General features: G+C 39.6%; 3 protein-coding genes across 3 annotated transcripts in view; 2 read left to right on the forward strand and 1 right to left on the reverse strand.

The window, feature by feature from the left end:
- Positions 1-1,065, reverse strand: part of PRORP2 (proteinaceous RNase P 2) — a 3,679-nt gene extending 2,614 nt beyond the window's left edge. Inside the window, exons 1-2 of the mRNA XM_078578415.1 lie at positions 732-1,065; positions 1-155 (exon numbers count right to left, since the gene is read on the reverse strand). The exon at positions 1-155 is cut by the window's left edge and continues 917 nt beyond it. Coding sequence (XP_078434541.1) covers positions 1-76 — 76 coding nt within the window. The 5' untranslated portion in view covers positions 77-155; positions 732-1,065. The remainder of the gene's footprint in view (positions 156-731) is intronic.
- Positions 1,066-11,128: 10,063 nt separating this feature from the next.
- On the forward strand, positions 11,129-13,069 carry LOC144705823 (zinc finger protein WIP2-like). The gene is made up of 2 exons (XM_078578650.1): positions 11,129-12,094; positions 12,463-13,069. The coding sequence occupies exons 1-2, from the start codon at positions 11,657-11,659 to the stop codon at positions 12,859-12,861; spliced, it is 837 nt and encodes a 278-aa protein (XP_078434776.1). The 5' UTR covers positions 11,129-11,656; the 3' UTR covers positions 12,862-13,069.
- Positions 13,070-15,295: 2,226 nt separating this feature from the next.
- LOC144706108 (poly ADP-ribose polymerase 3) lies at positions 15,296-21,663 on the forward strand. The gene is made up of 16 exons (XM_078579009.1): positions 15,296-15,616; positions 16,316-16,511; positions 16,579-16,689; positions 16,773-16,830; positions 17,229-17,298; positions 17,376-17,550; positions 18,219-18,352; positions 18,415-18,652; positions 18,726-18,853; positions 19,215-19,452; positions 19,572-19,781; positions 19,857-19,959; positions 20,183-20,265; positions 20,353-20,496; positions 21,152-21,334; positions 21,412-21,663. The coding sequence occupies exons 1-16, from the start codon at positions 15,354-15,356 to the stop codon at positions 21,478-21,480; spliced, it is 2,403 nt and encodes an 800-aa protein (XP_078435135.1). The 5' UTR covers positions 15,296-15,353; the 3' UTR covers positions 21,481-21,663.
- The last annotated feature ends 5,819 nt before the right edge of the window (positions 21,664-27,482 follow it).

Raw genomic sequence — 27,482 nt, forward strand, 5'->3', positions numbered from 1 at the left:
TCCTTTTCTTAGAGCCCGTGTTCTCCTGATGAAAAGGATCTGAAATCACAGGGTTCTCCATCAGCTTTCCACCCATCTTAGCCAAATAGAGCTCCTCAATCCTCCTTTCTTCTATTCACTGACCCTAATATCCTTCTCTTCACAAATCTTGCCCACTGGAAAATCAAGGTAAAAAACATGACCAAAATTAAGACACCTCGATAGATCAGATAAGAAAAAATGGAACCTATTCCAATCTCCTCAAAAGCGACACCAGCAACAGTTAAAAAAAAGGAAATTTCTCCCCACACTATATGCTAAACACGTCAGGATAATTGATTATCGAACGATTTATCAAAAGCAATTAGTAGGAGAAGCCAAAAAAGATATATGCACCACGAAGATAAATGTTTGGATTTTATATTGCAAAACCATCATAATCGCCATCAGAAAACGTAAAATTTAGTGATATCCCTGACTGATCCAGGGAGTAAGATAATGATCCACAACTTATTCGTGAATTCCTTTAGAACAAATAAAACAAATTTATACAAAATTCTTATTTTTCCGATCAACAGATGAACATTTCCAGGGGATAAGATGATGATGGAAGAAACAAAACCCAGCATCTACGAGGATCCAAACCCAAAATCAGATCAAAAACCCAAACTCAAACAAGAAGAACACGTCATTACTTCCAAAGGTCTGTAAATACAACAACTCACTATGAATTGAACGCAGAAATGGCTTACCCGTTGTCTATCGCCGAAAAATTCAAAAAATACAGTTGGTCTTCCAGCACCACATGCACTTTCGACAGCGGTGAACAAACAAAGACAGCGAGTCAGCGATTGGGACAGAAATATAGAGAAACAAAGTGTGTTAGTGACGATGACGATGATATAGAGAGTGAATCAGGTATAGAACTTCAGAGGAAGAGAATCGGAGATGGAGAGATCGATTTAGAGAGAGTGAGTGAGAATCTGAATCGGAGAGAGAGAGAGAGAGAGAGAGACGACGACGACGAAGAGAACGAGGCCTCGAGAATGGCGAGAGAGAGAGAGAATAAAAACCCTACTTTGACAAGATTCATACTTAGTATAACCGACCTTCTGATTATATAATATATATATATTTAATCAGTAGCCTCTATTTTATGGAAAATATTGAAGGGGGGGGAGTATCTCTCATTTTGTTGGTGAGCAAGTATATTGGTAGGCTGGTGGTGAACAAATAGTAACTAGGTAACATTGATTCATATCATCATGAACATGAAAATACCCTTTTGAATTTGCTTCAGCCCTCCACTAAAATGCTCGTCTGCTTCCTCATTTGAATGCCCATATATATAGGAGACATCACGGTATAACCAAAGTTCGATCAGATCATGTCAAACCGAGACTGTCGGTTCGCCTTTCTTTGGCGGACCAAACTTTTGGTCTGATTTTGGTTTGAGAGTTGAACCAGACCGAAGACCCCTACATAAAGTATTACATTATTATTATAAACTCTCAACTTTAAAAAAAGTTTATAGCTCATTTAAAGCATGAAACCTAACCAGGAGGGGTGATCTACATGTTATTTAAACGACTAGTGTGTATGTTGTGATGAGGAGTATTCATGATTGAAATCTGACTGATATCTTGAACACTTCATGCCATGTTTTATTGGCTTTAATGATAAATAGATAACATAAAGATAACTTAAGGGGCCGTCCAAGTGATAGTCCAGCTCTACCAATTCTGCATACCACATACTTGCCCTAGGTGCCTACAAGCTTACCAATCACCATAGTCAGTATTCTCCACTCAAGGCACAGCAGCAGGCACGTTGCTAATCCATTCTGTGATATTCATCCTTGTCATCTTCATATATGTGAATTTTCTTGAAATTTTATTAATTCTATGACGCAATACTTTAATTTAAATAATCAGTTTTTTGTCTTGATTAAATTACAGTATAGAATTATGTTCTTTAATTTATTAAATCTCTATGGTGGTATCATTCTCTAAAGTGTTCTATAACTATATTTACTTTCTTCTTTAAATTCAATATGTGTGGTGATAGTCTTCTAAGAATATTCATTTCTCTATGTGATATAGATTAGGGATCATCATCCCCTGGGGCTGGATATCCCCAAATAGAGTCATGGAATAGCCTAAGCCGTCTAAAAATAAATGAGCCTACCCTATCGTCTATCTCATTACGTAAATCATATTTTACATAGTTTACTGAGTCTAACTCAAATTCTCATATTGTTCAGCCCTAAACTGTTTGTCTAGTCGACCCCAAAGCCTAATAGGTTTCACTTAATGTATATTTAGTTAATCCCAACATTCAGATATATGTTTTCATCCTTGTAACTTCTTTAATCACACATGTGGAAGATATATGTTTTAATCTTGAACCTCCCTTTTTTTGATGAATTTCAAAATGTCACTAATGTCTAAATTTCTCCTCATTTTTTTAAATAAAAAAATGAAGATATCTCCCCTTACATTCTAGCTCTTCTTTAAAAACTCTCCCCCTCAACGTGAGCACCCTATGTGTATAAGACAAGTACTTCTTGGAGAGAGTAAAATAGGGAAAGATCCAATACGATAGTGGGAATGTTTGAGACAGGGATCTGGGAGATTACATTAAAAAGCATATAAAATCCTCACTTGACAACAGCAGAAGCAATATCATTAAACATACGACCAAATAATTTGGTACAGATAAGTTTTAAAACCAAAAATAAATAAAAAACTTGTGTCAAGAACAAGCAGATTTCCTCGATGTCTGAGTTTTATAGGATCCATCACAGGGATCAGGAACATGATATGTGATGTCTCATACTCAATGGATCCAAATAGAAACATAAGAATAAGACTGCTGGTAAGCAGTCATCACAAATATCTAACATGGGTCATTCTGATCTCTCTATGCAGAATGCTAAGCCTTCTTGTACTTAGAGGTTTATTGGTATGATCTTCAATAATTTAATGTGTCAATTGAATATGATTCAATTTAATGAATTTATTCTTTTCTTATGCCTCACCAAAAACACAAAGTCCACGATCATTATTCATCAAGGTATTCTGTAAGCCCACCATTGGCTGAAAACCTAAATGGATGAGGATTCTCGGCAAATTGTTTATTCTTTCTTCCCAAAAGTTATCTTCATTGTGCTTTATCTCTCCAACCTAAAATAAGGTCCATATACATTTCTACATTCATTCAAATTTATAAATAAGATCAAAGGGTTTCATTTTCAATCGATCAAAAATAAATAGCACATCAATTTTTTTCGGTTTTATGGAACTTTGAGTCCAATATTTTAGTTTTCAATCCATACGCAATGCCAAATATTGATGGATCCTTAAATTCAAGCTTGATTAGGTTTATTTTTAGTTTATTTTTGTTCATATTTTCAAAGGTTTGGCTCATGTTTTCTTAGCATCCCTACATAATTTAGTTCTCTTAAAAATAACTTGGACAAATTTCAGAATCAGAAGACACTTAGGAAGTGAATAAAATGAACATAAAACTTTAAACACATGCATTTATAGTAATACTTGATTAAAATTATAATTATATTTTTCAGGTGATGACATTCAGGAGACGCCATCAATACCTTCCAGAGAAAAATAATAAAATCAAATTCATAAAAATAATGCCCCAATAAGGTAATGAAGAGGTAGTACTGATCTTATCATAATTTATAACATCATATTTCCTGGTTAGTGGTTTAAGGTATCTATATAATTTCTATTTACCTGGTACTCATACAAATGATATTTTAGGAGTGAAAGAACTTGAATGATGGAAATAGTAATTTATGAGAAATTAAATTTAGATATATTAAACTCTCATATTTATATATATATATATATATTGATATATCGAAAAAAGTAAGAGTCATATTAGATGTTACAATTGGACTGAACTGAATAATATATTAAAATTGAACAAGAAATTAATTTATATATATTAAACTCTGATATTAATTTATATTGATATATCGATAAAAAGTAAGAGACATATTAGATGTTAAAATTGGACTGAACTGAATAATATATTAATATTTAGAGAATCAAATTTCCCCTCATCAGTTATAAGATTTATCTTAAGAAATATTTTATACTTTAACATGATTAATTTATATCACCATATAGATTAATTTTGAGAGTGATAATCATGTAACACATATTTTCATCATCTAGATTAATTTGTATAATATAGATAGAACAGAAGAAAGCACTATAATTGAACAAGACATTTTGGGAGTATAAAATTTCCCTTGATAAAATAAAATATTTATCTTGAGGAAGATATACTGGTATTCAATTGTTAATATAAATATATCATATAGATGAATATACATTGATTTTAATGAAGATTTTACAAATAGCATGATTGTTATATCATCATACAGATTAGTATACATTGATTCTGACGAAGATTTTACAAATAGCACGATTGTTATATCATCATACAGATTAGTATGCATTGATTCTGAATAATATTTTACATATTGCATGATTGTTTATATCATCATATGGATTAATATAGATTGGTCCTAAGTAATATTTTACGTATAATATGATTGTTTATATCATCATTTATATTAAGTAATCTTAGAACAATTGATTTAGCTTCCAATCCATTGGGTGCCAAGGTACACCTCATGCTTTAGAACATTCAAATGATTGTACTCACTCATAGAACCTTTATGCCATGTGTTTATGAATACATATTGTTCATCATCTGCCTGATACTTCTTGGCTTAGGGTATGGTTAATTGTTAAAACCTAATCAACCATATAAGTTAGTACTGATGAATTCAGAAATCATTAGAGAACTCTTATGTGATATTCCACTTCATTGGCCAAAGACTTCATCTCATCATCTCCCTCTAAGACACCCCTCTTATATAGATTAATATCTATTCACTCCATGATTTAGGGTATGGTCAAATGTTAAACCCTACCCAAGCTAAGAATTTTAGAATTTGATGAACAGGAACACAACCATCCATCCACAAGAGGTATTTAGTGGTGCAGATCTAAGTACTACTTACACAACTATGATGATATCCTTCTTGAGTATCATTCAAATAAGAATATTTAAAATACACTCTTAAGGACTAGTGATCTCCACTTAATGATCTCATCACAATTCACTTTGTCAGATCATGTATCCATGGAACTCATTATAACCACAATAAAATGAGCATATTAAATTAATGAATATTAATAAATTATGGAATGTGTCATTGGCTTGACAGCCACATATATGTTCAGTAGAAGCTATCCTTCAAATTCTGACTAAAACTCCAAAATTTTCAGACATCATCATTTGAGTTTGAAGCCATCTAGGCCCTTCATTTTTTCTTTCTCCTCATCTAGGAACGCCAGCATGGCACAAAATCATTAGATCTATGAAATATTTTCTATCTTAAACCCCGCTAAAAATGTCATTCGATATTGCATTGACACATGCCTCATTTTTAGTTATTACTTTTAGAGTTTTAGAAATATTTTTATATCCTTTGTCTTTTGATGATTTTTATTTGAATGTAATTGAATATAAAAACAAACTACTAAAACTAATTAAGGAAATTAATTAAGTATTTATTTTAATTTAAATAAGCCCTTCTAGATTAATAAGAGTTTTATGGATTTTTGGAGAATTGTTGGGAAATATTTGGATTAGAAACAAATCTTTTAACCTAATCGACATTTTGGTAGGGGCAGTTTTTGGAGCCTGTGCACAAAGTGGGTGGATATCGGGTGTCACGATGTACATAAAGTAGATGAATTTGGCCGTGTAAATGGTGTAAAAAGTTTGTGATAAATTTTAATGCATGAAAAATGTTTTAGTATGTTTTGATGCATTTTAAAAGTTTCTATTTAGGTTGTGTTACAGGATGATAATCTAGAAATAAATAATCAAGAAATAGGTGAAGAATTAAAAAATTTGACACAAACATTTTTTCATACAGGTTGGTCCAATATGGTATTGTTTCTTCTACTTCAAATCAATGGATCTCCATCACAGCTTGCTCATTCTGACACCTTTACAAAAGAGCGGAACAAAGAAAACTAATGCACTAATTCTTTGGATAATGAGTTAGGACCCAATGCAAAAATATGAAAGAGAAGTTCAGATAGAGGAGACCTTATGTTTTTGGCTTTTGAATATAAATCAAGGCAATTAGGAGGCTGTCATATCTTGAAGTCTATCTTTTATCAATTGTATCCTCTAATTTGAATTTATGGAGTCATTTCCATAAATTATGCATCCATTTTACAGGGTATCTTAAGAGGTTTATATTGAGCAATTCTCTTCATTCAACATTGGGCCTACTTTTATGATCCAGATCATGGCTTCGTTTTCTCCAAATATACCATTAACATCCTCTATTTAATATCAACTCCAAGTAAATAATTAGATTTTTCCTCTTGATTCAAGAGAATAAAGTGGGTTAGTCATTTTAACAAATGAATTAAATAAATCAGAAATCAATAGGTAATTTATTTCTTCTATATTTTTATCATAAATATGTTAAGTATGTTTGTATAAATAAAATAAATAATTATCAATGCATTTAATGTAAAGTATACTCGTGTAGAATTGATAAAATCACTGTCTCTTTGATTTTATCAATGCCACACAAATTTGCCAGTGATCCTTCAATCCTTTGCATTTAGAACTAGAGAACGAACATATGTAAATTTTGAATGAGCAAAACACTGTACTAGTTCGAATTAGGAAAAAAAGCCAAGGGTGGATTTTTTATAAGGATACGTGTCTCTGTTTATAGATCCACTAGATCGAGGGATAAAAGGGAGAAATACAAAGCTACCCTCAAAATTTTGGCTTGTACTTGTTCTAGACCAAAAGATATCACCATTCAACTTGTAGCTATCTGGGCCCTCATTTTTCTCTCTCCTTGTCTCAGATTGTTAGTGTGGCACATAATCTTCAGATTTTCTTAAGATTTCAAATCATAATCCTCTTTCAATGAAATTCTCCATTGACAGGTTTCCTCTTTTGGTGGAAGAATTCTGCCAACTAGATGCGATGAACTCAAAAATAGGGTAAAGATTCATCTGCATTGGAGTTGTCATTAATCAATAAAAATTTTAAACATTAACTTGTAAAATGATTTGACTATTTTTAAGCATGGGTTGTCTCCACAGGGAACATATATTAAGGTTTCAATACTATTTGAATGATGATTCAAGATGGATGAGAGAAGACATGTTAAATAGGAGAATGTGTTGTGATGAATACGAGGTGATGAGAAGGTGATAATAATTATTTAAAAAGGATTATATGGACAATAATACGAAGAATAGGTAGGAAAATAAGGATATATCAAATGAACATGAGGGAATGAGATATATAAAGACATGAACCGATAGATATAGTTTCATATAGAAGATGAATAAGAAGTGATAACATGCAATTTAGAGTGCTACTTTCATATATATTTCATTTTTATTTGCCCTAAAATGATTTTTATTGCATGCCATTATAGTAAAAAAGAGATAAATTTGTCTTTAGTATATTCTCCTGAATTTTATGCTTTTTACTGATTTTTATAGGTTTTCTTAAAAATATTGAGTGGAGATCATGTAATCATAAAAATTTCATAGGCATAAATCTCTAATTTCAATAAAATCTTTGATATTTTAACATGTTTTTGGAAGAAAAGAGGGCTTTCCCACAATTTTCAGGTGAAATAGGAGAGAAGTGGTGGGCATATATTCAAATATTTTTAATGCCAACATCAAAATACTTGTTTTCGGCATCAAAATAAAATTTTGCAAAAGTAGAATGGTTTTTCTGCTAATTTTTTGTGAAAGAAAATGCCAAAATAATTGAACACCTTAGATTGTTCCAACTTCTAACCATGATATTTGAAGATCCTACCATTAGATTGATACCTGAAGATCCTACCATCAGATTGAGCTCAAACCATGATATCTGAATATTCTTTATTGTATCATCTTTCATCTATATGGATTGATCAACGAGCAATGTCCTAATAATTAATAAAATTGAGGAAAACCTGGGGGGAAATTTTGAATTGTCTCACTCCTCTACCCTTGGTAAAAACTTCTAATTGTCTCTCTTTTTTATTCTTAGAGGTTCAACCACAGTCTGCACTCAGAGGAAAGCTGGCCTTGGATCAAATTTATCATGGTATTTTATTTTATTTTCTATTTCTTTCTTCATTGATATTGATTTGTGTTCTCCTAAATCACCTTGCCAAGGGCTAAATGTACTTGTCCTTGTCATGATTCAAGAAGGAAGTTAGCTAATGACCAAATTATATTATCAGACATAAAAATACTCTAGAAATTAGATGGATTACCTACTCCTTGACTTTCTCTAAATCTGTACATTCTTCGCCAACCGTTACTGTTTAAAAAGCCCGTATTAAGTACTCTCCTTATCTCATTACAATTTTGATTCTCAATCGTCTTTTAAGGATCAACTTGGATGAAGTGAGGGCCTATATTCTCCTTGTATTCTTTCATCTCTTGACCTCCCTCTTCCCAATTCTTTTCCATTATGATCTCTAAGGATCCACCCTTGTATTTAGAAAGTAATTCAATAGAGATCATCCCCATTTAATCTTGGAGATCTGAGCTTCCCAGAATATCATATCTAATCAAGATTAAATCTATTAGAAATCTAATCAGACTTGATTTGACCAATCAAATGTCATTGTTACTTTTAATAAAATAATTAAAAGTTTTCTACATTTTGAAAAATATTTCTTCATTTTAAAAAAATGACACCATTTCTAACTGACACATGATTTAAAATAATTGTTACTGTGAAATTTGATTATTATTTTAAAAATATATAATTACTCATTTGAAATTTTTGTTGATGGAATTATTGGGATTGGTCTGTATTGACCATTAATTAGGTGTGAGCTGCTGACAGTTGCCAATTTTGGATAGATGGGGATCCTAGGGGAAGAAAATTCCAATAGTTATAGGTATTGCTTCATGACCATATTCGCTCTCTTTAATTTCAAACAAGGTCGATCTTGTCTGATATTTAATTTGACATTTATTGAAATTGTTGATTAATAAAGTGAATTTTTAATCGTCACGGCTGTGTATGATTTTTCTAAAAAATTTCGTTGGTGTTACTATTTTTAGAATACGACTGCACAAGATTTTAGAGGGTATTTCTTATAAAAATAAACGAGGTCTATGACTTGGTTACATTATTTATTAAATGATTTCTCAGAAATTGAATACCAAGATTCGAAGTTTTAGGACTGAAAATGCAAAGCATTAGAATGATAAAAAACCATTTGAATTTTGTAAGTTCTAGCTAAACATGAAACTTTTGAGGATATAGTGAACAAAATGTAAAAAGGAAAATAGGCCACTCTGTGTGAAAAAGCAAATGCTTTGATTTTGGACAGTCATGTACCTAGAATTATGGGGGCTGAAGCTGTCTTGACAACTGTTCACGTAACGACCATATTATCGAGTAGTAGCAATGGTCTTAACCTTCATTTAATCCGCAAGTACTTCCTAGAAATAATTTGTTACCTCCAGTTTTTGGATGGATTCTCTTCGTTCATTATGGATTCTACACTTCGACGGAGGGGGGTTGTCGAGAGGAAGACTCTGGACTTGGGACATAATCGTAATCTTTTAATTCAAAGGTCTTAATTCTTCATTGGACAAAGCAAAAACTTCCTTTAAAGGGGTGGGTGTTCTTTGGTACCCCGTGAATATAATCGTTTTCTCGTTTGCGTGCTCCCGATGCCACGAACAGTCTTCCCCTTTGCGAGTTTAAGATAAATTTCAGTTCACAATGAAGAAGATGATGCAAAGTTATCGAGGTAAGTCATTTGTCTGGTGAATATACCTTTCCGCTGCACAAAGTCAAAGTTTACATTATTGAGGTCAGTCTTAAGGAGATTCAATATACAATATTAGAATTGTTGACTGACAAATCAGATGGCAGTCGTGCTCTCAAAGGCTTAAATTGGTTCTTGAGCTCATTTCTGACGTAACAAGCTTGGAACTTATAATAGGAATCTGTTCCAGCTTGACGGGGCCTTAATTAATGTCACCGTATTTCAGTAAGCAATAATAAGTTGGGGGGTATGGTCATTTTATATGCAAGATGTTCTTCAGAATTGTATTTCCCATTTTCTCTTCATCCTTCACGTACGCGCACTGATCGCATTGACCATTGGACCTGACAAAGAGACAAGACACTAAACATCAGCAGACATCAACTTACAGTAGTGCATTCATGTGCACACGGCTTGAGCGTTATGGCGATCCAATCCTACCGCAGTCCCGAGAGATCCTCTGGTCCAGGTCTTGCCTAGAAATTAAGACCAGAGATCACACGCTTCGTGGTTATTTTATTTATTTTTTTTATACGCTTGGTCGTTGGTTGTCACTGTCGCACCCAAACATCGTCCTTATTTTCTTCCCAGTCAAAGCCTAAACATTCATGAATATTCGTCCATCTTTCACACCTGTTTCTCCTCTATTAAGAGCAAAGCAGTCATCTTTCCGTCCCGCTATACCACCTAGGAAAACCCTAATAGGCGGCTTTCTGTTCACGATAGAGCTGGAACAGTTCTTAAACCAAGAATTCCGCGTTTCCCCTCGGCTAGATGCTACGGCGCGTAGCAGATTAGAAGGTTTATTGTTTAACGTCGTATCAATTGAAAGGACACGCACTCAATGACCCAGTGTTATCAATAAATTTATGGTATTGCTTGCAAGAAATCACGTACATTCGTGCGGGAATACCGTAAAATTTCAGGGTTTATGTTATTGTGGGTTTTTTACGAGCTGTCATATGGTGCCGCTGAGACTTTGATGGGTCGATGCAAATCCGTGCGTTGAAGATACTACATCCGGGTCTTTGGCAGACGTGGACTGGCCTGCAACTTGCATCGTATTCTTGAAGAGGCTTCTGCATCAGACAAATCTGTTGTAATCCTTCCCGTTCATACAACTCGTCTTCCGTATACAGTACGACCAGAAAGAGGGATAGATAGAGAGAGAGAAAGAGGGAGGGAGTTTAAAAAGAGAGAGAGAGAGAGAGAGCGAGAGAGAGAGCGAGAGAGAGAGCGAGAGAGAGAGAGGGGAAGAGAGAGAAAGATATGCAAACAGCGGGTTCCTGTGTCAAGAGAAGCTCGACTGTTCAGACCGAGGTAGGCTAATCTGTGGATGTGATGGTCTATGCGGGAAACACGGTGCTCCTCTTCTCCATGCGGATGATCTCACTGCACGACAAATAAAGCATTGACGCCTCTTTCTCTCTCTGTCTATCTCTTTCTCTCTCTGTATATCTCTCTTTCTCTCTCTGTCTATCTCTCTTTCTCTCTCTCAGTGTCTGTCTCTGTCGATCTCCTTTCTCTCTCTCTCTCTCTGTCTATCTCTCTGTCGATCTCTCTTTCTCTCTCTCTCTCTGTCTATCTCTCTGTCGATCTCTCTTTCTCTCTCTCTCTGTCTATCTCTCTGTCGATCTCTCTTTCTCTCTCTCTCTCTTTATCTATCTTGCCCGCTCGCTTTCGCTCTCGCTAACTTGATGCTCGGGCGATCTATTATAAATTAGACGCTTCGTCGCCTCCATTTCCCTCGATAGGTGAAGAAGACGAGGCTCCAGTCAAAGTGGATTTAAAATGGCCGAGGCCGTAAGACCTTCTCCTCGTTATCCTCCTTTCATAGAGTGGCTCAAGCCATCGCTCTTCTCCCCCTCTTTCTCCTCCTCCTCCCCCTTCTTCTGTTTTGCAACTTCGCCGCAAACCCATTCTGTAAATGAGAGCTTGCTCATGCCATCCATGGCGGCAATGACGGAAGAGCCATCAACGAGTCGGAAGGGACTCGGCGAGGTAGACCTGAACGTGGCGTTGCCTGGTCTGTGCGAGGATTCCGACGGAGAGGCTAAGTCCTTAGTCTGCGACGAGGCAGAAATCGAAGAAGAAAAACCAGAGGGACAGCTTTCTCTGCTTCCTGAGAAACGATTCTGGATTCCCACGCCCGCCCAGATTCTGATGGGTCCTGTTCTTTTCGCTTGCTCTGTCTGTCACAAGACCTTCAACAGATATAACAACATGCAGGTCAGGATTATGTCCTCTCCCCTCCTTTCCTCTTGATTCCACCCACTGTCGAAAATTTCTACTCCTTCAATCAATGTTCTCAACTGCCTTCTTCCACGCTGCAGATGTCCATTATGTAACTATTAACGAAAGTTGAATGCGTAATATTTAACCTATTCGTGAAATTTCCGACTGCCTCCGCAAGTCATCTCTTGATCATCCGAAAGTGTAGACTGGAGAAATGATAGAGAAACTTCTGATTCAATTAAGAAAATTAGGATATAATGTAAATCGTATGTAAAATATAGACTTCGGATTTGATCGATTTTTCGCCTTCAACCCCTATAGAGTAGCTGTGGTGCGATTTTGACTTTTACTTATTTATCAAGATGCACATGTGGGGGCACGGGCCTGAGTACAGAAAGGGCCCAGAGTCACTGAGAGGGGCTCAGCCAGCTACTATGCTGAAGCTTCCTTGCTACTGCTGTGCGCCAGGGTGCAAGAACAATATTAACTACCCAAGAGCGAAGCCATTAAAAGACTTCCGAACGCTGCAGACTCACTACAAGAGGAAGCACGGATCGAAGCCCTTCTCTTGCAGGCGTTGCGCGAAGAGCTTCGCCGTAAGAGGAGACTGGAGGACCCACGAGAAGAACTGCGGAAGACTGTGGGTTTGCGCCTGTGGCTCAGATTTCAAGCACAAGAGGTCCCTTAAAGATCACATTAGATCATTTGGGGGCGGCGGCGATGGCTCATGCCACCGTTTTCAAGCCGGATATAGAAAATAGTGCGGTGTGCTGTGGGGATCTCGCTAAGTCCCCTGGTTAAGCCTTGTCCCGGAGCTATGTGACCAGTCAAGGGGGATTACCTTGCTAAAAATCGACGGGCTCTCGTGAAACTGTCTTCGCGTATGGATTATCTTCTTGAGAGCCCGATTTAAGGTGTACGCTTTACGTTCACATTAGATGTATGAATAAATCTCTTCTTATGTCTGAATTCTTCGGACTATCTTCCACCCTCATATATATTATTTATAGATATAGATAAATAAATAGAGTCAAAGGAAGTGAGGGAGAGAGGGAGAAAGGGGGAGGGAGAGAAGGAGAGATAGATAGATAAAAAAATTGATGGATAGAGAGAGATATAGATACAGAGGGATCCAAAATCGATACCCCTGGGCTGAAATTATTGGGAGAAAAAAGATAGATCACACAATGTATTAATACAACTTCCATGTAAAAGTTGTGGGCAAAATGAACTCTAAAGAGAAGATATGATTAATAGATAGATAGATAAGAGATGGATAGATAGACAGATAGATAGATGCCACTACGCTTGCGAGAGTTGGTATCGGGAGTGAAAAACTTGCGTTTAAGCGAGCGAAGCCTACAGCAGTTCACTATGGGTAACCTCTACGGAACTTCACTGTGTAGACTCCCATTGACGAAATTTCGGGGAAAAATGTACTGCACGTTGTAGTACTACCAATCCTCCGCATGTCAAAAGTTGTGTGATACTTAATACTAACAAGGAACACACAAATTTTATTGTTAGAAAGATAGATTTATAGGTACTAGATAGGTTGGTAGATAGAGAGGATGATTCTCGAGAGCATGCATTAAGGTGCACCCTTCCTTTCATATCAGACGTATGCATAAATGACTTCTGAGGTGTGAACTCATGGGACAACCTTCGACCCTCATATAATAAATTATATATATTTTTACCAGTTTTCTATCAAGTCTGGAGAAGCTTTGTCGTGAGATTTGTCTTTGACAAGCGTATAAGTTTTATATACTCGTGCATTCTCTCTCTCTCTCACTTTTATATAATATACATACAGAAAGAGAGAAAGAAATGGCGCAGAAAAGTTGTGGAAAGTTCGAACATTGGTGACAGGGAAAGGAAACTGCTGGGGACGCGTTCCCTTCTGATTTTCGAATAACTGCGTTTGGCGGGACTTGACAGGTCAAACTTTGAGGCATCAACGTATCTTTGTTACGCCTCGCAGCCCGTAGTCACAAAAGCTTGAGGAAGACGCGAGGAAAACCGCAGTTGCTGCTCACCGCTCACTTAATATTTTCTTCTTCCTCCAATCACTTTCAAAAGAAATGGCGGTGCTACTCATCTTAACTAAAGGAGAGAGAGAAAGCAAGAGCGAGGTACAGGGCCTGTGAGAGAAAGCAAAAAAGAGGTAAAGGGAGAGAGAGAGAAAGAGACTGTGAGAGAGCAAACAAAAAAGAGTTGCAGGGATAGAGGGAAATCAAAAGAGAGGTGGAGGGAGAGAGAGAGAAAACGATTGAGAGAGCGCGCGATTGAGAGAAAGCAAGAGAGAGGTAGAGGGTGAGTGGGAGAGAGCGAATGAGAAAGCGAGAGAGGAAAGGAGAGACAGAGAGATAGGAGAGAGAGGAAAGGAGGGAGAGATCGAGAGAGAGAGAGGAAAGGAAGTAGAGAGAGATAGAAAGAGAGAGAGGAAAGGAGGGAGAGAGAAAAAAAAGAGAGGGAATGAGAGAGAAGAAGAGAGAGAGAGAAAGAAAGAGAGGGAATGAGAGAGAAGAAGAGAGAGAGAGAGAGAGAGAGAGAGAGAGAGAGAGAGAGAGAGAAGAGAGAGAGAGGTTTGCACAGGGGAAACTAGTCAAGCAACGAGATGTAACGCCCCATGGGGCTCTGTCATCATCCAGTTTGGAGGATCCTGTAAGGTTTGGCCGCGGGAGAGGATTGCCTGGGTGAGGGCTTCTCCCACCATCCTTTGTCGGGACTTAGAGAGAGAGAGGGAATCTTTGCTAGAGTGCAAGTGGATAGATTTCTTCTCTACTACGGCTAACGTTTTCAAAAGACTAACCGCGTCCACATTCAAAGCCGAAAACTTCGGACCCTGAAAGATTCCCCTGTTCACAAATTCGATATCTTTGACCATTTCTTGGTTTCTGCATTTTCTTGGCTTACATACTCTCCTTCAAGACGAACGACGGACGTACATGGGACGTTGCCTATGTAGATTCTACAGTAAATCACCAGACCCCAATGAAGGATCTTCATCCGTTCACGAGCCTTATGCGAAATTCCCGCGAGGCCCACGAAGGCCCAAAGATTACCCGGACACAAAACTAGCGGCGCGTGGCAAAAAAAGAAGCAACGCGTGTAATGGGTATTGACAGGCGTGGAGTTCTGAGGCAAACACCTGTCTAGAAAACTAGGATTTTGCAAGAATAAGAAGACTTTCTGTACATAACTCTCATCTTTCTCCTCGTCGAAAGTAGAAGAAAGTGTTAGAAGAAAGATGAAAGTCCACGAGACGAGGTCTCACGCCCATGGAATGGGCGAGGAAGAGGGAAAAATGACGACCAGGAAGCACAAGGCTGAGGCCAAAGTACATGAAACGGGGAAGAACAAGAAAGCGAAGCCCACCGATGTAGAGACTAAGGAATTCTCAGATTTCTGTAAATCGCTCTCCGGAAAGATTTCTGTCGAGGACATGCGAAAGCTACTCGAAGTCAACGACCAAGAGGCATCAGGCTCTGCCGAGGACATCGTTTTCAGATGGCACGCCATCAGCTCTCAACTCTTTCCCTCACCTCTTTAATTTGTATCTCGGGCTCTATCCCTATCTCTAGCCCATACTTTCAACTCAGTCAGTTCATCTCTACGTCTACGTCTATATCAATGTCTAGTCATCACCTCTCTGCTATATCTCTGATGCGTTCGCAAGAACTCTCCTCTCCACTCTATTCCTGTCTCTAGACCTAGCCCTCAACTCTCAAAACTATACTTATCTCTGTCTACATATACAGTCCTCCCCTAACTCCACTTCTATATCTATCTCTATATCTATACCTCACCACTCAGCTCTATCTCTCACTTAATCTCTAGAAACCTCCCCTCTTATCTTTCTGCCTAACACTCACCTCTCAAATCTATCTTTATTTACGGTCTTCTCCGAACTTCACCTCCATGTCTCTCTCTACAACTAGACCTCGCCTCTCGGCGCTACCTCTGACAGTTTCTCGAGAACGTTCCTCTCTACTCTATCTTTATCTCTATCACCATCTCTACACCAAGCCCCACTCTCGGCTATATCTATATCTCAATCTTCATATACAGTCCTCCCTAGCTCCGCCTACTTCTCTTTCCCTCACGTCTCAATTTCTACGTCTCTCTCATCTCTAGCTATCACATCTGAACCAAATATTTATCATATTCGTTTTCTTTCCTGATTTGTGCATGGCGATGTCGTGAATGCAGTGAAGATATGCTCTTCTACGGTCCTCTGAAGAAATGTCCTGTCTGTGGACACCACCTCAAGTTCGAAGGAAGCCACTACGCTTGCCACGGCGCTTTCAGCGAGTGGACGACTTGCACCTACGCCACCAGAGAGTCTCCGAGAAAGGCAGAGGCAGTGAAAATCCCCGCTGGTATCGGCAGCGAGATGATTGTTGAAGTGAGACATGTTGACTTTCTGTTCGTTAGTTGATTTTTTCGCTGACCCTTTGTTGACGTTTCTGCAGTGGGTCAAGAAGCGAGATCCTGGCCAGTACCCTGAGAGGGAATTGACTCCCCTTGACAAGCCCTTCACGGGCATGGTGGTTTCTCTCTCTGGGCGGCTCTCGCGAACCCATGTTAGTATTAGGGTTAAACCCTAAGTCTACGTCCTCGTCTTTCCAAATGACTTTCTCAATTTGTGTTTTTGCTTTGTCAATAGCATGTGTGGAGAGAAGAGATAGAGAGGCACGGTGGGAAGGTCTCCAACTCTATCCCTGGTATCATTTTCTCTATTAACCTTTTTTCCAATCTTGATGAAAACTTATGGATTTTCTTGCGTTGCACTATTAAGGATGAATCAGTTGATTGACAGGTGATAGAAAGCATAGCCAAATCAATTAAAAAGTTAAGGGTTATCTTTTGAGCCTCACATGTCACCAAAAGACTAATCCAAGTATTATAGGCAACAGACAAAACATAATCCTGTTTAATTTTCGCTATCCCATCATTCTAGTTAGGATATACAAACCCCTACACATTAATCAAAACCCCACAAGGAATGTCTTATTCCAAAATTCACATGATTCAATCACATTGTCTTGGATTAAACGATAGTTAATATATTGTCCCTAAGGAAGTTGAAAGTCATCAGATCTTTCTCTCCGCGCCGTTGCAGGGGTTAAGTGCCTCGTCGTCTCCCCAGCCGAGCGGGAGAGGGGAGGCTCCAGCAAGCTCGTTGAAGCGATGTAAGCTTAAGGAACACTGCAATTCTGTAAAACGTTTTGCCGTTTCGTTTAGAGAGGTTGACGAAACTTTTTCTCAGGGAGAGGAATATCCCTGTCGTGAGGGAAGCTTGGCTCAGCGACAGCATTGAGAAGCAGGAAGCTCAGGCTCTGGACGCCTACGACATCGTCTCGGATATCACCCCCGGAGGAAAGGGTACCCCATTGGACAAGATGGAGCCCAGCGAGGAGGCTCTAGAGTCTATCTCCTCTGAGGTGAAGCTTCTCTCTCTCCCTCCCTCTCTCTCTCCTACCCTCTCTCTCCCTCTCTCCCTCCCTCTCTCTCTCCCTCTCCCTCTCTCTCTCTCTCCCTCTCCCTCTCTCTCTCCCTGTCTCCCTCTCCCTCTCCCTCTCTCTCTCTCTCTCTCTCTCTCTCTCCCTCCCTCTCTCTCCCTCTCTCGCTCCCTCCCCCTCTCGCTCCCTCCCTCTCTCTCCCTCCCTCCCCCCCACCCTCCCTCCCCCCCTCCCTCTCTCTCCCTCCCTCCCCCCCTCCCTCTCCCTCCCTCCCCCCCCCCCTCTCCCTCCCGCCCTCTCTCTCTCCCTCCCTCCCTCTCTCTCTCCCTCCCTTTCTCTCTTTCTACCTCGATCTTCTCTCTGTTAGTGTGTCTCGCGCCTTGTCTTTCTATCTCTAACCCGTTCCGCTCTGTGTTTGTGTCTCTCTCTCTTTCTCTGACTCTAGCTAAACCGTCTTCTTGTCGTCCTCTCTCTTTCTCTCCCTGTCTCTCTCTGTCTGTAAACAGTCTTCTCGTCGACGTCTATCTGTCTCTCCCTTGTTGCGCGCTCTCTCTTACCCTTCTTCTTCTTCTCTCTATAACTATATGTGCGTCTCTTTCTGTCTTTATTTCGCTCACTCTCTGACCTGTCTTCTTGTTGACGTTGGGCAGCTTAAAATGTACGGGAAGAGAGGAGTCCACAAAGACTCGAAGCTACGAGAGCAGGGCGGGCACATACTAGAGAGAGATGGCCTCCTCTTCAACTGCGCGTTTTCTCTCTGCGACCAAGGCCGGAGAATGAACGAGTACGGTAAACGGTGGACTCTTTCAAATATTTCCATCGCTAATCTCAAACTTCCTCGAGCAGGTCCGTTATCATGCAGCTGGTGGCGTTACCCGGCGACCGCCTCTGCCTGTATTACAAGAAAGGACGCGTCGGAGATGAGACCAGAACGGAAGAACGAGTTGAGGAGAAGGACGATGTGGCGTCTGCTTTGAAGGAGTTCGCACAACTCTTTGAAGAAGCGACGGGGAACGAGTTTGAGCCGTGGGAGAGAGAGAAGAAGTTTGTGAAGAAGAGCCTCAAATTCTATCCCATCGACATGGTGATTTCTGTTTCTTCTTTTACTTGCAATTCCAAAGACGGTAAAGTTCACGGATGATTTGTTGGATGCGCAGGATGACGGCATTGACGTTCGCTACGGCGGTCTGGGGCTCCGCCAACTTGGCTCCGCCGCTGCTCACTGTAAGCTTCCGCCATTGGCCGCGAATTTGATGAAGGTTTTGTGCAGCCAGGAGATATACAGGTGACCACAGGCCTCTCTGATTTTGCAATCCTCACTATCAAAGGAAAAATACATATTAGTTCATATATTTCTTCTAAATTTTTCGGTACAGAAAGGAGAGATAGGATATTGTTTTATATAAGACAGATGGAGAGTTATATAGAAAAGAGATTAATAGTTAGATAATAAGATGTCCTGAAAGGTAATAGGGGGTTTAGGCTATGAGATTTTTAATCCATAAAAATAAATAATTTTCATCCCTTAAGTTCGGGTACATTAAGAGTTGATAGGTTCTCTTACATCAGGTATCGTTTAATGTATATCCATTAGAAGTTTAATTTACATCGTTTACTTTATTCTCGGCATTTTTGTTATTGTTTAGGTACGCGCTCGTGGAGGCAGGGTTGGACGCGCCGGAATTCCCAGTGGGAATAGTGACGGAGCTACATCTGAAGCGGTGCGAGGAGATTCTGTTGAATTTCATCGAAGCTAGCAAGAAGATGCCGAAAGCAGAAGAAGAGGCCAAGATGGTGTGGCTGGACTTCAGCAACAAGTGGTTCACTCTCATGCCTTCTACTCGGCCGTTCACCATCAGGAACTACCAGGAACTTGCAGACTATGTGAGCTATCTCTCGCTTCAAATCCCGTCCTCTTTGTTTAGTCTCTTCCTCCTCTCTCGCGCTCTACATAATTGATTGTTTCGGTTTTGAACATGTTAAACTGATTTATGGAAATAAAGGCTGCGGCGGCGCTGGAGATGGTAAGGGACATCTCGACGGCTTCCCGCGTCATCGGAGACATGACCGGATCGACCCTCGGGGACCCGTTATCCCACTGCTACAAGAAACTCGGCTGCAATATTTCCCCTCTCGACAAGGATTCTCCTGACTACAAGATGATATTGAATTACTTGGTCAAAACCTACGAACCCGTGTCCCTCGGCAACGTCGTATGTTCCTTCAAACGCTCTATTCTCTGTTAATCATAGCTTCGATGTCTAAATTTGGCTTTATTTTGCCCGCAGAAATACGGAGTTTCTGTTGAGAACATCTTCGCGGTGGACTCCAGAGCTATGCCCTCCAAAGACGAAATGAAGAAGCTTCCGAACAAGATGCTCCTGTGGTGTGGTAAGTGTACAAACTTGATTTTTTTCGTCGAAGTTCATCGATAGAGTTTAGGTAAACAATGATCGAGGGCTAATAAATTATAATTGGTACAAGATGGAAGATTAAAATCTTCAATAATACGCATTATTGTTGGCCGTTAAGGAAATTCATGCAAGACCCAAAAATGTAGATGTTGGGTTTCTTGTTCGTCATACTCTGACGAGAAAGAGTTCCTTTCGTGCAGGAACCAGAAGCTCGAACCTACTCAGACACGTTCACAAGGGCTTCTGTCCGGCGATATGCCCTCTTCCCGTTCCTGGCTACATGGTATGCTCACTCATTTCTCCAAGGGAATTCTAGAGAGATACATAGATCGAGCTAGAGAGAGAGATGACTCGTCGCGTTTGGTATCAGTTTGGAAGGGCGATTGTGTGCTCCGACGCCGCAGCGGAGGCGGCGAGGTACGGATTCACCGCGGTGGACAGACCAGAAGGATTTCTCGTGCTTGCCGTCGTCTCCCTTGGGGACGAAACTACGGAGATGTCAACCGCCCCGAAGGTTTCGTAATTTGTTCCTTTTAATTGTATTTTTTTTAGATTTTTTGTTTTTCTCGAAATGTTATTTTTTATTTTATTTTATTTATGCTTATTTTACTATAATATTATTTTCATTTTTACTCCATTGTTTTTAATTTTTACTTTATTATGTTTTATTATTTTCAGTTTTTACCATTTCATTTTTACTATTTTATTTATCTGTACATTACACTCATATACATGTGAATTTTATTCAATTTTATTTCGTTTGCTGCCTTCGATTTTTTTCTACTTTTGATCTATTTTGTATCCCTAATTTTTCTCTTTTTATTTTTATTATTCTTCCTTCTCTTTTTCATTTTTTTCTACTTTGATAGATTGTTTTTTACCATTATTTTTTCTCCCACAACTTTTTCAAATATTTATCACTCTCGACAGAATGATCAAGACGGGAAATTTTATATTGAATTAAGCCACGATGATAATCATAATGATTTTCTCAAATTCTGGTGAATTGTTTTCTGTTCATAGGCTCATTATTAGAATGATTTTTTTGCCCAAATAACTCTTGACATGGTAACTGTAATCTTAGGCGATATACACTCTCAATTTATTCCTTATATTATTCTGTTATCCGCCGACTAAAGATGACGATCAAACCATGACATTCATCGCAGGAAACTAAGACCTTGGAGGAGAAGAAGATGGGGGTGAAGGGCCTGGGCAGGAAGAAGACGGACGCAGTAGAGCACATCATATGGAATGACGATATAAGGGTACCTTGTGGCAAGATTGTTCCATCACAACACAAGAATAGCCCCCTCGAGTACAACGAATACGCCGTCTACGATACCAAAATGGTTCGTCTGTTATTAGAGAACAAAGAGAATAAGGTTGCGGTGCCCCAACTAATTACTGTGTTCTTCGTTTTCTCCAGGCTGCCATGAGATTCCTCGTCGCTGTCAAGTATGAAGAGATCAACGTGGAGTACGACACGGCGGAGTAGTAGGGAGCTGATTCACTCTCACTCTCTGGCTCTCTCTCTCTCTCTCTCTCTGTATATGGGTTGATGTTTTGGCCGGGCGGTGGAAATTTTGGACGTGTATATAATCACTGGCAGGGAGGGAAGACGACAGACTTCTCTTGTTACTTTGATAAGGGTTTAGTACAGAAACTTTTGTGTGAGAAATTAATAGGCTTAATGTGTAGAGGTATACAATGTCCTCTCTCTCTCTCTCATCTGGTTTTGGACAGGCGGAGGAAATTTAGGACGTGTATATAAATGACTGACAGGGTGTGAACATCTCTTGGAAATTTGAAAAGCATGCGGTAGCAACTTTTGTATGATAGGGAGCTCTCTTTAATCAAATGTCGTATTCTTTGTATGCCGGCAGAAAAATGAGGCATGGACGTGGAAAAACATGTCACACAAGCTTTTTAGAGAAACGTAACTATGTTTGCTTATTACACAGGCAAGTACCTTTAAGTCTGTGGAATAAGATAATGCCTCAAATTAAGAGCTTTGTGGAAAAAGTCAGAATCTGGATCCCTCACCTCCCTGGCGATGTTCTCCTAGAAAAAAAATGAATATCATTTGAGAACTAGTAAATTCGAAAAGGACTACTGGAGATAAAATGGAATCATATGACATTTCTGGAAACGTCTTGAGGAAAATCGTAAACTGTTAAAACTGTTTGAAATAAATATATTAATAGAATTAGAGATACCTATAGCTGCAGATTGAGAGAGACAGAGATTCAGTGATGGAAGTGGTGTTGATTCCACGACTATCACACCCATGACTGCAACAGGAAAGACACATATACGTGTCTACGGGGAACCACGCTTGGAGTCGCAGCTGTCCCCTCTCTTCCCACTTTCTTTCTCCCTCTCTATGGATCTATAAGATCCCAAACTCTCCTTGTTTTTTATGTCAGATTTGTTTTGAAGGAAAGTGTCCTTCCGATAGATTTTGTCCCTAGTTTTCTCCTCAGCTGCTGTCGAGGTTGCCGCTGCTGCCGCTGAGGGGAGGCCCTCCTGCTACCGTGTCCCTAGTCAGCTATCCCCTCCTCTCTCTGTTTCTCTCTTTCCCTCTCTATCTCACTCTCTCTCGTCTTCTCTCTGAAACATAATCTCTCTTGCCATCTCTCTCACTCGTTCACTATCACATAGGGATTGCCCGTCCGGACACCACAATCAGGTTATGGTATCGGGACGGATGCTGTACCAGATACCCGAAATCAAATTTCCCGTATCCATTTTATTCCAATATTTGGATATCAGATATAAATATCGGATATCGGTTGCTACAAGTGTGATATCCAATATCAATATCCATCTTGCTGTCATCATCTGCCTCCGTCTCAGGCAGAGGATGACGATATCGGATATTGACGTTGGAGATCAAAGTTTAATATCCAACATCTACAACCAAAGTTTCGTTTAAAATTTTGAAATTATTGGCAGACGGAGGACGGTGGACAGCATCGGTCAATGGCGAACGGTGGACTACATTCACCGACGGCAGGCGGCGGCATGGCGGCGATGGCGGCATCGGCAAACGGCGACAGCACTGGTCAGCAGTACTCTTCTTCTTCTCTTCTTCTTCTTTGTTTTTTTTCTTTCGGTATTCTTCGTATTCTTCCTCTTCTTCCTCTAATTCTCTTTTTAAGTTGAATGTCTCTTGCGGCATGGCGGAGGATAGGCTCATGTCTCAGTTGTTTCAGATCCATTCGCAGCTTGGTCTACCTTGCCATACTGAATTTCGTTTCATTATGGAGTTCTTTTGCAGTTCTGGTCTTCTGATTGCTGTTCCTTTTTTGGCTTGGTCTGCCCCCTACATCGTTGCTCGTATAATGCATAATTTAAATAAGCAAGTACAAACCAAGTAAGTAGAAACTGTAGATGATGACCAAGTACAAACCATAATTTCCTTTTTATCTTTGACTATGTAGGTGATGACCAAGTAAGTACAAACCTTAGATGAAGGCATGTAGAAAAGAAATACTGCAATGGAGGGAGTATTTTGAGGACGAAAGATTACAGATGAAGCTTCTTTTGTTGAAAAATTATTGTGTTACGCTTCTTAACATTTGTGGACCGACCAATGTTGGACCGATACCCATACATGCGGGCCCATTCGTCCCAAATGGCCTTAGACGGGGAGATAAGCTGCATCGGCTCTGCAATGACGGGAATAGCCATCTTCAGTAGCCAAGAGGTGACGGCCTGATCTTGAATGACCCATGTAGTGAATTTTGGGTCTTTAAGAGATGGCGGGTCGTCAGTGAGGAAAGAGACCCGGCCATGGATCTCAAGAAAGCGCCGGAACCCGGTCGACCACGTAACATAATTGGTACCGTCAAGGAGGGTTGTCGGGCTTTGAAGGCCGGTGATGAAGCTTGGGGAGGACATGTAGAGGTCCGGGTGCATGCCCGGAGATGTAGGAGTAGTCGTAGGCGGAGGCGACTCGGAGGCCGACGCAGTGTCCTCGCCCGCCATGTGAACCCTTAAGTAGAGTAGGAGAGAGATAAGAAGGTCTAACCCGTCATGAAGTCATCAAGGATGTGGAGGCGGCCACGGTGTAGAGGCGGCTGGGAAGGGGACCCAAATTGGCCACAATTAGCTCCAAGTGGCCTAAATTGGCCTCAATTAGCTCCAATTGGGCTTCAATTAGCTCAAATTTGGACCAAAATGGCCTCAAGCAGCTCCAATTGGGCCAAAGTCCCAAAAAATTGGGCCCCAAGGGGCTCTGATTTGGGAATAGGCCCAAATTAGCCCCAAATTGGGCCCCGATTTTGGAAAGGAGCCCAAATTAGGGCCAATTTGGGAATTGGCCCCGGAGTGGGGGCAATCCCTACTGAGCGGCGGCGGCGCGTGGAGCAGCGGCGGCGCACGGAGCAGCGGCAGCGCACGGAGCAGCGGCAGCGCGCGGAGCAGTGGTGGCGGCACAGGCCGGAGACGGCAGATCGTGGCGGCAACACGCGGAGCAGGGGCCGGCGGCGCCGGAAAGGAGAGGCCGCCGGCCACCGCAGTAGGGCGGCGGTGCCGGAATCTGAAGGGGCACGTCAGAGGATAGCGGAGCAAGGACGGCGGTGCGTGGAGTAGGGCGACGGAGAGCTTAGATGCCTCTCGGATGAAGGCGGCGCCCAATAGAGGACACCATTGTAGGAGGGGAGAAGGCGGCGGAGGAGGAGGCGGCGGCGGAGCACCGCCAAGTCACGGATGACCTAGCTCTGATACCATGTGGAATAACTTCATTGATCAAGATAACAAGAGAGGGGGTTCCTCCCTATATGTAGAGAGAGAGAGAAACCCTAGAGGAGGAGAGAGAAAATATCCGAGTAACTACAAGAATGCCACTCGGATAAAGATATTCGCTCACAACATTATATGTACTGAATGTAGTGAATGTAAAGTTAAGTAGTGAATATTAGTATCTCGTATTTTTCCAGCATGATATTTTGCCTTAGAAGTATAGAAATTTTTCAGAATTTAGAAATATACATAGTGTGCATAACTCAACATGGCTTATGAAATTTATTATAGAAACACTACGTGTTAACCATGAAAGATGGAAAATAATAACAGCTAATGAGTAATGCTCCTAATATTATAACATAATGTCCTAAATCCTACAACCTCTACAATTACATATTTATTTTTTTGGATGATTTATGAATTTTATGGAATTCATTAATTTTACAGCTAATGAATAACATTCTTGCAACCATTACAAGTATATCTTAGCTTCAAATTAAATTAACATATAAGATACTCAATCTCTATATCATAATGTATTTAATTCAACTAATCAGCACATTTTCATCCTTTTAAAGAGCTTCAAATAGGTTCGTCATCATATACTTATGTGTTAATCATTATTCCTAGTGAATTATGGTTTTATTTAATTTTTTTGTTAATTTATGAATTTTATGGAATTCATTAATTTTACAGGTAATGAATAACAGTCTTGCAACCGCTACAATTATATCATAGTTTCAAATTAGATTAACATATGAGATACTTGATGTCTATATCATAATGTACTTAATTCAACTAATTAGCATATCGTCATCCTTTTAAAGATCTCAAAATAGGGTCGTCATCATATATTTATTATTTAATCATTTCCAAATGAATTCGGGTTTTATTTAATTTGTTTTGTTAATTTATGAATTTTATGGAATTCAATGGGGTCTGGAATGACTGTAACTAAAAATTACTTGCAGTTCTCAAACTGAAATCTAAGGTAATCTATTATGGGGATGAATTACAAATTTTTAAGATTTTTCTACAATTTTTTTTCGAATTTATTTATGGAAAGATCATATCTTCACTTAAAACACGATATAACTATAATGAAAAGAGGCTTTTAGAGTAATTTCTAAAGTCGGATGGAAATGTTTAAACTTTACCTTAGATATATGCCGCAAAAAACAACTCTCGGTTACACATTGCAGGAGTGAAAATCCAAAAATATTATTTGCAGGGGCTTATCGATTAATTTGGATTTTCCCGTAGTTTTTTCCTAGTGAAATTTGGAGACAAGAGAAGTGGAAGGATATTTCTCTAATAATTTTACAGGCTGCATCCCTTTTGGCGTGCAATTTAAAACAGGGACTTATGTGCAAAATGGCATGACAAGATATATACGTTTTTATAATTTTAGAATTCTTCCATATGGGATTACAAGGGTCCGGAAGAAAATCTGGATATTGGATATCGATATTTAGATACCGGTTCTGATATTCAGAAATCTAAATCTGATACGCGGTATCCAATATCTGTCCCGTCCTTACCCATCTGATTATCCATCTTCAACATCTGTCTACTCCTTTAGGACGGATATCATCCGATATCCGATATCTGATATCAAACACTGACCCATTTTTTTGGATATTGGGTATCGGATGTCCGATACCTGTTATCGAACGGATGTCGGATGGACAATCCCTACTATCACATTCTCCTTCTCTATCGTTTCTTTCGCTCTACTGCTCTTTGCCCGTACTGTGATCTCTCTCTGTCTGTCATGTTTTCTCTACCTCTCCCTCTCTTTCTCTCCCTCTTAAATCTTTTTTTGGTCACGCACATTGCCATTCACTGAGCCAGTCAATGATCATTCCAGGAAAAGTTAACTGTCAACTCATGGAATAGTAATCAACAGTCATCCAAATTGCCCGCAACGAACTCACACAACCCATCATCATTAGACCGTTAATCTGCTTCTTCGTGGTCATCCTGCATCAGGAAGATAATGAAAATCTCAATAAAGATGCACAAGAGAAGATACAAGGAGGCGTTTTGGCAATTTACAGCTCTCCCAAAACCGATATTCAACAAAGATCAAGATAAATAGTGAAATCAATGTTCGTGCTGATTCTGAAACATGAAACGTGGACTAGAGAAATCAAAAGTCACAACAAGAGATCCCCATGCAGCAATTAATTATTTAATTGGTAGAGGTAGTAACATCCCTATTTAAGACACATTTCAGGCAATATTTTCTTGAATTTAAATTATATACATATAAGATATATCAGAGATGATAAATAATGTCTTATAGGGTAACTTACACGGTTACACATTTCTCAACAACTAGTATCTAAGCTGGAGAACCTGCAACAATCTGTAAGAAGAAACACGAGGAAGGACACCCATGTCTTGGCGATGTGGATCAAATGCTACATCTGGAGCAACAATCAGTCTTTGGGCTCAAGAAGACAAGTTATCACCTTTGGGCTTTGAGAACGGAGTGATATCTCAAAGCTGATGGCCTAGCGGATGATGTCAAGGGAGATGAGGTTCCACAGAAGGACCAACAGGTGGTATCAGCTACCATAGGGGTTACATTTGAGAGTTTTTTGGGTCAACTCAAGATCAAGAAGAGACACAAAAGGAATATGGAGGATCTTCACATCTTCGAGTCATTTAGAGTTTTAATTAATGATTTCCATGAAATATGATATTGGACTTCCTTCAAATAAGTCATGACCACGAAACCAA

Source organism: Wolffia australiana, chromosome 7 (genome assembly GCF_029677425.1).
Source record: "Wolffia australiana isolate 7733 chromosome 7, ASM2967742v1".
Classification (NCBI taxonomy): domain Eukaryota; kingdom Viridiplantae; phylum Streptophyta; class Magnoliopsida; order Alismatales; family Araceae; genus Wolffia; species Wolffia australiana.